The sequence below is a fragment of the Heliangelus exortis genome, chromosome 6 (assembly GCF_036169615.1).
Source record: "Heliangelus exortis chromosome 6, bHelExo1.hap1, whole genome shotgun sequence".
Taxonomy (NCBI): domain Eukaryota; kingdom Metazoa; phylum Chordata; class Aves; order Apodiformes; family Trochilidae; genus Heliangelus; species Heliangelus exortis.
The window spans coordinates 34,753,954-34,766,436 of NC_092427.1; the positions used below are offsets into that span (position 1 = coordinate 34,753,954).

General features: G+C 40.6%; 1 protein-coding gene across 1 annotated transcript in view; it reads right to left on the minus strand.

The window, feature by feature from the left end:
- STAT4 (signal transducer and activator of transcription 4) overlaps positions 1 to 12,483 on the minus strand; it is a 46,546-nt gene continuing 34,063 nt past the window's right edge. Inside the window, exons 15-24 of the mRNA XM_071747830.1 lie at positions 9,870 to 9,953; positions 9,057 to 9,155; positions 6,556 to 6,691; positions 5,416 to 5,468; positions 4,543 to 4,637; positions 3,983 to 4,119; positions 3,414 to 3,605; positions 2,691 to 2,757; positions 2,073 to 2,181; positions 1 to 124 (exon numbers count right to left, since the gene is read on the minus strand). Of these exons, the coding sequence (XP_071603931.1) occupies positions 98 to 124; positions 2,073 to 2,181; positions 2,691 to 2,757; positions 3,414 to 3,605; positions 3,983 to 4,119; positions 4,543 to 4,637; positions 5,416 to 5,468; positions 6,556 to 6,691; positions 9,057 to 9,155; positions 9,870 to 9,953 (999 nt within the window). The 3' untranslated portion in view covers positions 1 to 97. The remainder of the gene's footprint in view (positions 125 to 2,072; positions 2,182 to 2,690; positions 2,758 to 3,413; positions 3,606 to 3,982; positions 4,120 to 4,542; positions 4,638 to 5,415; positions 5,469 to 6,555; positions 6,692 to 9,056; positions 9,156 to 9,869; positions 9,954 to 12,483) is intronic.

A 12,483-nucleotide genomic window follows, 5' to 3' on the forward strand; every position in this document is an offset into this window, starting at 1 on the left:
TATGAACTGGTGATTTCCAAAGATGGCAAAACCAGTTTACTGCATCTTTAGCCACTCCAGGGTTCACACATTTACTAATTTTTTCAATATATGAGCTTCAGTCAGTTGAGTAAGGAGAACTCAGCTGGAAGAAAAGAAAGAAAAGATTAATGTCAGGGCTGTTACTGTTCTTTATTCAGAAATACCTGCAGATAAAATCTTTTCTTTTTTTTTTCTCTAGTTCTTTTTTTCTCTAGTTCTTTTCTCAACTCTTGTGGTTTTTGCAACCTATAGATAAGTATAGTGGGCTTCTTACTCTTCTCCTGATGCACAGGAGAATCTGGAGGGAGAAACAAGGGAATTCAAGACTGCAGAAAATATATCTAAGATATAAGTTTGAGTTTGTCCTGCTGCAGGTTTCACTCTTGTCCTCCATATCTCCCATTGTGTATTTTTCTTGGCATCTCATAGAGGAAAAGTGTTGCTGTAATAATGCAGACTGTCTGCTAGTGAAATTTGCAGGTTCTTCCTCATAGCAGATTATATGCTGACAATTTGGGATGTAAAGGAAAAAAAAAAAGCTTCTGTCTTTTTCTCATTTCCATTTAGCAATTTAAATATAGTGGAAAAATGAAGGAAATAAAAAAATCTTCCCAAAGTATTTTCTCCCCTGATTTCTAACAGAACTTGAAAACATTTCTATCAAGAACCTCCAGAAATCCACCTATGATCTAGCAGCACTCAACCACTTCTCAAGCAGCCTTAAAAACTTAAAAGCATGATTTTATTTGACTCTTCCAATTCATCACTGAACAAATTATTTTTGTAGGGCAGTGACCCCAAAAGATGGTGATAGTCACAGCTGGCTTGGAAGCTCTGGACAGATCTGGTTTGAGAATTGCTGTGGATGCTAAAGAAACCAAAACCTTTTGGAGCCTGATGATAAACAAAAATGAAGCCAAATGTTCTTGTTCCTGCCAAAACTTTGGGAACTGCTAATGCATTTTTAGTTCTAAACAAATGCAGTTTAGAAGGTCAGAAGTGGTTTTTTTTATGTATAAACTAAGCAAGAGAGGAGTGGATGTCTCAGACTGGATGTGGCAGGTTTTAATGCAGAGTTTTCAGGCTAAGGATTTCACACTGAAGCACTGGTTTGCCAGTGCTATGAGAAAAAGGTGAAGAAGCAAAGTTATTTTGCTCTTGAACAGATCTGCAGCTTGGTAAATATTAACTCCTTTATTTGTATATGAAATTTAGCTGTGCTAAACAACCAGGATCCTCGTTTGGTTTTGCTCTGTTTGTGAGTGAGGAGGGGTATTTACAGAGAAGGGGAGTTGACAGGCTTTTAAATACATAACCATTTTAAGACCATAAATCATTGGTCATAGAGAAAACTAAGAGTTAGCATCAAAAAGGAGGATTTGTTTAAAGCTGTTAAAGCCCAACCACTGCTGTGTTTCCTGACAAAAGTCTGCTGGACAAATTACCAGTGGGCATACATCAGTGCTGCAAGTAATCTAAGCCAGAACACACTGTCTTTTACAAGAGGAAAATACTTCTAATGGGACAGTATTTTCCCAACCTTTCCATATACTTAGTAAATATTTTATTTGTTAAAAATGTTTTCACTGACTTCTAATTTCTCACTTCCATGCCCTGTGTAGGAACTTGCAGCACAGAAAAGTCGTGCGAGTTTGCAGAATCTGAATTTTTTGTGTTCTTTGTGCAGGTTCCCTGAGCAATTCAAGTCCTTTGTGCTGTCTACACAATTAGTGTAATCAATACACGTTTGCCAGTGCAAAAGCTTTGTTTGTGCAAGATGTCTGTGATCTTTCAGTAATGAAATTCACAGTTCACTGGCCAGCACGTCAGACGATTTCACAAAGGTGCTGCCTTTCAAGTGTACTTGCAGCATCCTGTCCTGTTCAGACTAGGAAATATCTGAACTTTCATGGCAGAATGTGGCATGGCAAGTTATGAAAGAGCTCTAACTTTTCCCTAATTATATAAGCAGCCCTTTTATAACCAGCATCTGTGTCCCATGTGTCCCATTTGCTTATTATTAACTTGTGAGTGGAAGGTTTGCAACGTACGGCGGTTTCGATCACTGTGGGACTCAGGTGTTCTCTCAGCACTGCATAAACACTTGGAGACATTGGAAGGAGATCTGATGGAGAATGTGGATCTGTAGAATCATTTAAGCTTAAAAAACAAACAAACAGACAAAAAACAAAACAGAAAAATCATCTTTAAAAGTGACCTAAGTCTCTCCAACTTGATGCATAGCAGTGGAATATGCTGAATGCCTCTTAAATCTGTGCTTGGGGCTGCTGGTGGCCATGTAGGCACATGCCAGCAACCTGGTATACCTTGAAAAATGTAAAAGAGAAGGCCAAGGGAAGAGAGGATAAATCCTAAAGTACTGTCAGCCTCTGGAGAGAAAAAGGAGACAGTGAAAGGTGAGTAGAGCAGAGTACTGCAAAGTCTGCGCTCAATTTTAACAAATATTTTTGCCACATGGATAGGAGAAGAACTGTAGAAGTGCAGTTCTTTGCTTCCTTTTCTTGTAGTCTTTGGTCAAAACCATGCCAAGTGTTGTTGCTATTCCAAACTTTTTGAATAAGGGAAGGGAGACATGGAAAACTTGGAAGCAATACATAAATTTGATAAAAATCACTTTTGAGGTGTAATATAGCTGTAAGCATACTTACATTTTGGAGACAGGGATAAATACAGAGGGCACATAACCCTTGACTCCTCCATCTGAGGGCTTTGAGACTAAAAAAAAAAATATTAGAAATTAAATCATACCCAGTAACTTTATTTGAAATTTACTATCTGCTTTAGGTGCTGCAGACCATAATATATGAAGCAATAAATCTCCTTACTTATGTTTAGACAAGCAGCCATAAAAATGAGGGGAATACCTGACATAATCTTTGAGTTCAGGTCTTACATAATTGGCTGTGATCCCTTGATATGAATCATCTCAGAAAATAATACAGTAAGTGTTGAAAGAGGCTTCATCAGGGCTTCAAATTACATGAAGTCTACAAGCTTGGTCCTTCTGAGCTTCCAAATTTTAGTTTTGTGAATGCTTGTGTGGAGCTCTAGCTGTTCAGATAGAGCTTTCAGCTTGAAACTAAAGAGGCAGGATGCTTAGTTGTGCATCCCATAATGAAGAAGCTGGTAAGCAGGATGACTTTTCAGTTTCATCTTCTTTGAGTGCTTATGCACAGAATTTTGCAACGTGTCAGGGGAAAAAAAAAAATCCTGTTTTTTTTTTTTTTTTTTTTTTTGAGTCTTTCTGCCCTAAGATCTCTTTCTTTTAAATACTGCCTATTAAAGAAGGCACCTTAATCTATTCCCACCCCCCCCCTCTGATGCCCACCCTCTGGACTTTGCAGAAAGGGTAAATCCAAACAGAGCCTGACCTTCATTGGGCTGACAGCTGTAGTGTTTGCCAAAGGCCTTATCTTTGGGAATGTCTGGATACAGATACTTCAGGGGGTTTTCAGGAACATTATCTGCCATAATAACTTTGTAATCACGCAGGATGTCAGCAAAAGGCAGTGCAGATAAACGACCTTTGTTGTAGGGTTCCACTGAATGAAAGGTTACATCTCCTGGAAAAACACAGTACTAGTAGAGCAGCATCCATAATTGGAACATATTTTCACCTTTCTTTTGCAGTTTACGCTTGGATAGGTTTTACCTTTTCATCCCAAAGTTAATATCTTTCAATTCCTACTTTCTGCACATCTGGAAACAAATTTCAAGCCTGCAGTAAGCAGGTATTCCTCCTAATGGAGTTATATAATTAATATAAAGAACCAAGGGGTAAGCTTTCAGAGTTTTGGTTTGTGTTTCAGTTAATAGAATTCTTACATCTTGCCCAAAACCATACTAAGAGAGGATACATGTGGCTCCTAAACCAAAGGAAGTGGCTCCTGTATTTTTACAGAGTTTTGAGGCTTGTTATTTTTTTTAAAATGACACTTACCATTTTCTAACTGATCCACCCACGTAAAGGTAATTCCACCCAGATTGCTTTCACTAAACCTTAATAAAAATGTTCCTGGTGTTTTGTCTCTGAGCAAGATTCGTTCTTTCTCCTTGCTTACAAATCCCATTATGTACCTGGAGTGTAACAGAAAACCACAGGTTTGCTTTTGGGGAAAAAAAATACAGAATTCAACCTGTGCAAAGCATCTAGGCAAACTTTATATGGGTGTTCAAAGCCTGGGTACAAAAGCTTTATAAGATCTTGAACTATGATAAAAGCTGATGTGAGTTGCATGTGGAGTACAGTATTAGAGCTCAAAGTTTTTCACAATGCTTGACTGTATAATGACAGAACTGATAAACAGATCAAAACCTGCATTTTTTAATATTCAAAGGTGTTCTGGTTTAAAAAAAATTCAAAAACTTATACACAGAAAGAGGGAAACAGAAGTATTGGGTAGCTTGGAAATTTTCTTCTGCATAGCTGAAGCAGAGATAAACAAAGAAAAAAGACAAAGCAGAGAGGGATCAGTAAAAAGCTGTTTCCTCATTGCTCACCCATCAATCCAGAGAGGCAGAATGTGTTTTTTAATTAAGTCCAGGATGGCTTCCAGCCAAACCCAAAAGGTAAAAGACTTCCCAGGCAAATGTTCCTGATGGTTAAAAAAAAAAAAAAAAAAAAAAAGCCAAACAATACAATACACAAAACACACCCAAGAAGAGAATTGTGTGTTCCCAACATCCATGTGATTTAGTTATCTGTTTCTTGAGAATAATCTTGGTTGTTGAAATGAGAATGACAAATTTGAACTGCTGCTTTGAGTACAAGTCTCTCAGCCTAACAAAATCCATTGATTTTTAAGCTTTGGAAATACCTCATTTTTCAAGAAAACAAACAAACAATTTCATTTATTTTTTTTTCCTGGTTATGAGATTATGTTTTGAGAGAAATGGTGATGAGAAAACTCAACTTTCTTGCAAGGTTGTTTGTGTTTAAATGGTGTAGTTAATACAAGTAAAATGGGCTCAGACTTTTCTCAAGAACTTCTCTGTTCTTCATCAAAGTTGCTGAATATATTGATTGGCTTGAAATTTAGGTCACAACTGAGGGTATGAAAAAATGTACAGTATGCTTTATGGAAAATGTGTTCTTTGATAGCACAATTTATTGATCATTTACAGAAATCTGTAACTATCAAGACAGTTTCTGATCTCTGTAGCAACATAACTGAGTAGAGCTCTTAGCCCAAGCTTTCAACTTGTGGAAATCTGAAATTCCTATTTAAATTTTTACAACAAATATTGTGCTGGGCTACAAGTCCCATAGATGACAAGTGGGAATCTTATCAGTAGCATCAGAGAGACACAGGTTTAGGCCCTCATGCTGGTATTAAGAGAAAGAAAAGTCTAGTTTTACTTTTGCAACCATACCTTGCAGAACTTTGCCCAGGATAGTTGGTAATCATTGTAGCTGACTTGTTGTCCTGAGAGAGAAAACACAAAATGGAACAAAACCCAGAACACTCAAACCCAACAAACCCACAAAACCAGTCTATTTTTCTGAAATTTTGAAATTGTTACAGTTTGCCATCTATGTAGTTGGGGGAGTACAGGATATCCAGACATGGGGAGGGGTTGAGAGGGGCAAGCTAAAGGGCTGTAGATCAGTTTTTCTGTGTGTTTTTGAAGCAGCTGTTTAGGGAAATATTCCCAAATTTCCATCAAGTTTTTTTCTGTTCAGTTTCAGTTCTTCCTTCAGTGTTACTTCTATCTTGAGCTTCCATATTTTAAGACAATTTATTTAAGACAATTTATTATTCTTGCTGATTACAATGGCACCTTTCCACTCTGCTACCTCCAGCAAGCAAGAAATCTCTAAGAAACCACCAAAAAAAGTGACTTATCCAGAGACACCAGTCCTTGCTTCCCAGCTTTAGGAAGCAATAGAATTAAAAATTGCCCCCAGTCTGTGACAGATTTTTTTTTTCTTGCCTGGCAGTGGAGGTATCATTACCTACAGCTCAGAGCTTCTTACAGCTCACAATATATTTTTTAATTCTTGCTTCTCCAGCAACAGAAAATACTTTTTTTTCTGCCAGGTCTCCCTAAGGTCTCTCCTTTCTGGGGACCACAGTGTTCAATAGTCCATCCCATGCACGTTCCAGGGCCTCTTGGCTCTGCTGTCACCTGTCAGGGATGGGTGCCCAAACTACCAGACCCACAAGGAGCAGCACTTAAAATGAGACAAACCCCAAAAGCAAAAACACTTCCTTTTGATTTCAGAGGCAGGAGATCATTACTTGCTAAGGAAACAAGATAACATCACAGTTCAGTGTGACTGATGCCCTCCTTTTTTTCAGTTTAGCAACCTGAAAGTTCAGAAGTTGAATCACTTTGTGAGAATGAGCTGACATGTGCAATTCTTTAGAGAAAAAAACAAAGAAAAAAAAGTCAGTGTGGCATTTTTAAAGTCAGCTCTGGTAGGGAAGGTCATGCTTAAAGTCATTACTTGTGGCTGTCAAATATAGGAGCCCAAAGGCATGTAAAATCTGTATATTTCTACAATCTTACCCATAAGTTTCTCTGCCAGCATGCTGAGCTGCTCAGAATTGAGACCACGGCCAACATATGATGAAAATTGCCAGCTGAGTACTTCTAACAGCTGACTTAAAGTGGCAGAAGGGGGATTGTTGAAGAAAGACAAATTCTGCAACAGAATTAGTGTTTTGTTTAGACAGTTTGCAATCATAAAATACACTAAAAGCTCTAAAAGAAGGCTGCAAATACTTCAGCGGAACCCAGAAGTCCACAAAAAGGGATGAAAGGAGGACCCAGGTCCTGTTTGCCCAACCTGAGCTCCTTTAATCACCAGGTGACCCACCCAGGGGATGAGGGGAAGGCTGTGGATGGAGTCAACCTGGACTTCAGCAAAACCTTTTACACCATCTCCTGGGAAAGCTGTCAGCCCAGGGCTCAGCCAGGAGCACTCTGTGCTGGGTTAGGAACTGCTGGAGGCCACCAGAGAGTGGTGCTGAATGGTGCTGATCCAATTGGTGTCCCCCAGGGATCAGTGCTGGGCCCAGTTCTGTTTAATATCTTTATTGATGATTTAGATGAGGGGATTGAGTCCATCATTAGCAAATTCACACAGGACACTAAGCTGGGAGGAAGTGTGGATCAGCTGGAAGGCAGGAGGGCTCTGCAGAGGGACCTGGACAGACTGGAGAGTTGGGCTGATCCCAAGGGGATGAGGTTCAACACAACAACCCCATGGGGAGCTCCAGGCTGGGCACAGAGTGGCAGAAAGGGACCTGGGAGTCTGGATTGCCAGGAAGCTGAAGAGGAGCCAGCAGTGTGCCCAGGTGGCCAAGAAGGCCAATGGCATCCTGGGCTGGCTCAGGAACAGCGTGGCCAGCAGGTCCAGGGAAGGGATTCTGCCCCTGTGCTCAGCCCTGGGGAGGCCACAGCTTGAGTCCTGTGTCCAGTTCTGGGCCCCTCAGCTCAGGAAGGAGATTGAGGTGCTGGAGCAGGTCCAGAGAAGAGCAAGGAGGCTGGGAAGGGATCCAGCACAAGTCCTGTGAGGAAGGGCTGAGGGAGCTGGGGGTGTTGAGGCTGGAGAAGAGGAGGCTCAGGGGAGACCTCATCACTCTCTCCAACTCCCTGAAAGGAGGTTGGAGCCAGGGGGGGGTTGGGCTCTTTTCCCAGGCAACTCTCAGCAAGACAGGAGGGCACAAGAGGTCTCAAGTTGTGCCAGGGGAGGTTTAGGTTGGACATTAGAAAGAATTTCTTTCTGGAGAGGGTGATCAGCCATTGGAATGGGCTGCCCAGGGAAGGGGTGGATTCTCCATCCCTGGAGATATTTCAAAAGAGCCTGGATGTGGCACTCAGTGCCATGGGCTGGGAACTGCAGTGGGAGTGGATCAAGGGTTGGACTTGATGATCTCTGAGGTCCCTTCCTACCCAGATGATTCTGTGTGATTCTGAGGTGTGTGTGTTGGGGATACATTGGGGTAAGTAAGTGCTTCCAACTGCAGCCACCCAGAAAAGTCCATTTGGGTCCCTGTGCAGAGCTGTAGGAGGAGGGCAGAACTCCTAGAGAGAGCAAGAGTCTGTGTTTGCACCTTGAATGGTGAAATAACTTCCTGTGCTTCTGATCATACTGTGTATTAAGGCAGGGAAAATATTCTTAGAACTTATCCAGTAAATGTAGATGATCTCACAATAATATTTGGTGCATGGAAAGCCCAAACCATCACCATCTCTTGTGTAGAGATGAACTGTTGAATGGTTGGGCTCATCTTATTTTTTTCATTTGTTTTCTGGACTGTACACGTAATAAACATCCAGAAAACTCTTTGAAGTATCACCAAGTGAGAATGAAGACCCAGCAGTCTGGATGGACTCTGCCATCATTCTTAGGCTCACTGTGGTAAAATATCTCACCTTTTTTTCCTCCAGTCATCTGTGTAACTACCACTAAATCTCCACTGAAAGCCTGAGAGATATCAACAGCCTGCAAATGCAGTAGCAGAGACTAAATCTAAAATACCTGCTGAGCCAGCAGGAGCCTGAGAAAGGATGATTCTACTTTTGCTCATGGTTAGAGCCACTTGCAGATGCTACTTGACACTTAGGATCTTCTCCATGGAAAGCACCACCTCCTATAAATGGCTGAGGGAAAGCAGCACTTTGATATTTTCCAGATCCACCTTTACAACTATTTTGACACTTCTGAATTGTACAAGTAGAATTATTTTACCATGTACAGTTTTGGTCAACTACATCTAAAAAAAAAAATTCAAACTAGAAAAGCTGTGGAGAGGGGCTATCATGTTTCCTTAGTTTAAGAACTAAAGCTTACAAAAAGGAAGGCTAAAATGTGCATATGGTTTTATATCTGGGCAGAGAACAAAAGATACAGTGAACAACATTAATGGCAGTGGCAGTGTATGTGAGAAAATTTTGGCAAGTTTAAGAGGGAAACAAAGCCTTTTTATAATGAATGTGTTTGGTAACCAAATAATAGCAACGTGACCATGCAGGAAGTCAATATTTACACATTAAGGACTTACCTGGGGATCATTGGTTGATAGATTGTACCAAATGATAGAAGCCCATGCATTGGGGAGTTGGCTGACATTGGAAATCATCACCACAGGCAAAGAGCTGGTCTGGTAGAAAGAATGAGCACAGAATATAAATGCTAAGGAAAGTATTAGTGCTTTGCTTTCTTTCTTCTTTTCTCTTTGGTTCTCCCACCCCTCAAAATACTGTTTTTTAGCTCATGGAGGTCTTGGTAACTGATGGCAAACTTGCATTTGAACACAGAAGTGGCATCTCAGAGGGGATTCAGGACTGGGGCTGGCTGGACCTGGGCAGAAGGCACAGCCATGGATGCTCACTGTGTGATTTGTGGCAGTCCTTGTCACTAGAAGAGCTTCTAAAGGTCCATTTTAGGCACCCAGGGATGTCCTTTGCCTACGACTTGGAGGTAGTAGCATAGACTTTCTCTAATATTTAAATTTATAGTGCTTGGTGGAGGGATGTGCCTGCCAGGCAACACGGGTTTTGTGGCTGGATTTTGTCACTGGCTTCAATGGATCCTACAGTCTTTGCTTAGAAAAATGTACTAAAAGTGCAAAAAGTAACAGAATGACAGTGAGAGGCAGTATTTGAGCTTCTGAAGAGAAGGGTTAAAAAAAAATTATGTAAATCTGTGCATACTACTTTCTGTCCAGACATCCTGGAAATCTCCTGTCTGCTTCTGGTCATTGCTGAAGACAAAACCTGGGATAGATCTGGCTGCATACCATTTATCTCATGTAAACTGCTGAAAAAAAAACACTTTTTATTCTTGCCCTGGAAAATCTGGCTGGAATACTCACTTCCAAATTGATAGTCAATCCATAGAGGCAGACTTGGGTTTCAAAGCTGATGGAGTGCAGCTCCTCAGTCACCATGTGAGGGCCCTGAGGGAAGGAGTAGGTTATAAAACTTGGAAAGAAACCACATCAAATAGATAAGCAGAGCAGTAAAAAGAGGGAGTGAATGAAATAATTTGCTTGAATGCTGACATTAAACTGTTTGGGCTTGTTTTTCCCTGATGACTCTCAAAGAAAAAAAAAAAAGCCCTTCATATTGTTAAAGCAAGGCTTTTAAACGTGAAACATTTGCTTTTAATTTGTTTAAAATGTTTCTTTTAAACAGTGGCACACACAAGAAGTTAGCAGGTACTTTGTGTTTGATAAAGGTTATTTCAGCTTTTCCTGAAGTTTCTTTACTGATTGATGGTTCCACTTTAAGGATGTTGAGCTTTAAGGAGAAGCAAACTAGAAACAAACCAAAAAGTCACAGCCTTAATGATGAGCAGGCCTCATCTGACAAGATATTTGTTGTAAATTCATGTGCATGACTCTAGTTGAAGGAGTAGAGGCATAAATCATTAATCCAAAATAAATCTGGTATTAAAAATCCCAAATTTTTCTGGGACAGGGGAAAAAAATAGCAAATCTCTTTGTCATAGTTGATTAAAGTTTGTAGTACCAGTGTTTCATTTTTATTACAGATGAGAATAGCTCTGAAAAGATCCAAATCTCTGACCTTTGGGAAACAGATCTTTTAAAATACATTTTCATCCCTGGAAGTCTAAGTCTAAAACTCTACTTGTCCTTTTTTTGGTTTGGTTTGGGGTTTTTTTTTTTTGTTTGTTTGTTTTTTCCTTCCGTCACATTTTTGTATTATCAGATTATTAAAAAAAGAAAATCAAAAGTCTCCAATCAGAATATTTCCATTTACTGAAATAATCTGCTTTCAGTCAACGTAAAATAAAATTATTCCTTGGGGAAGTGCCTCATCCAGGACACTACAAAAGAAGATGCTGTATAAATGAGAGATCCTCAGCCATCTGAATAATAAATCTGATGTGTAAAGGGCAAATCCAACCTAGAGCTGAAGACTTTTGCATGAAATACTCAACCATCAAATGATCTCAAATGTTATAATACAGGTAGAATAAATCCAGCTCGACCTGAGCTGCTCACATAGAGTTTTAGAGTTGAAAAGGACTGATGAAACTTCCCTTCCCCCTCCTGTTATGGTCTAGCAAATATTCAATGTTTTATTATGGAAAAATCATCTAAGCAAAAAGACATCTACATGAAAGGACAGATCTCAAGTACAGAGGGTTTGCACCATTTTTTAAGTGAAGAAAACTGTACTTAACTACACTCTTGGCTTGCCAAACATCATGTAAGCAAACTGAGTATTTAAATTATTACAGTCACTGTTAATAAAATAACTTTTTCATGGGACTAAGGATTTCACAGACTGGGATTCAACCATAGAGAAGGAAATCAGCTGCTGTCTTAGTTCTCCACACCCCTATATTTTATAGAGTTATCAAGGCACAATGGGTGAAAATATGAACAAAATGCTACCAAAACTAGAACACCAACAGTTTGACACCTACATTTCTGCTTTTACTTGTCTTGATGCAAATGGCTTTGTCATCAGCAAAGTCACTGGGAGGAGAGCCTTGAGTTTCAGTCTTGCTAATCAGGCAGCAAGTTACAGAGCCACTGAGTGAAGCACCCACCAAGTGCCTCCTGCTTTAGGTTTTTGGTCATAATTTTCCATGCTGATCAATACCTTTGCTTGTAGTAACTTTGGTGTGTGTCTAACTGCACCTATTTGAACTGAGGTTGTTTTTTTATTGTTTATTTTGAAACTGGACAAGGCAACTTCAACCATCGGTGTGCAAAAAAATTATATTGGTGTTGGGGTTATCTTAAACCAAGAAAAGGAATTTTATTTCCTAGGTGAGAAGGTGGTTTCATAGAGGCATCTCATGGTTTCAGTGTCCTTGGGAAACATGAAGTGTTCTGGTAGTGCTGGGGGAGGCTGTGGCATTGGCTGCAAGATGCTTCTTGGTAGGAATTCAGAGATGAGGAGGAGGAAGGGTAGAGCTGTGCAGAGGGTGAGGAGCAGGGTGATGAAAGGGGCACGGGGGGTGGTCTGGATGTGAGGGATGCTGGAAAGGAGCAAGGGCTCTGTGATGGAGGTGAATGAATTCAGGACCCCAGGGTTATTGTGGGCCAATTTGTGGGATTTCTTCTCCTCTGCCAAGCCAGAATTTTTGGGTTTTAAGCTCCTCCACCAGAAAGCAAACTCCAGCCGTACCCAGTCACCTTCTGAGCAGGTGGGATGTGGAAACCTCTGAGTGGAATTTTACTTCCTAGGTGAGAAGGTGGTTTCATAGAAGCATCTCATGGTTTCAGTGTCCTTGGGAAACATGAAGTGTTCTGGTAGTGCTGGGGGAGGCTGTGGCATTGGCTGCAAGATGCTTTTTGATAGGAATTCGGAGCTGAGGAGGAGGAAGGGTAGAGCTGTGCAGAGGGTGAGGAGCAGGGTGAAGAAAGGAGCACAGGAGGGTGGTCTGGATGTGAGGGGTGCTGGAAAGGAGCAAGGGCTCTGTGGTAAAGGTGAATGAATTCAGGACCC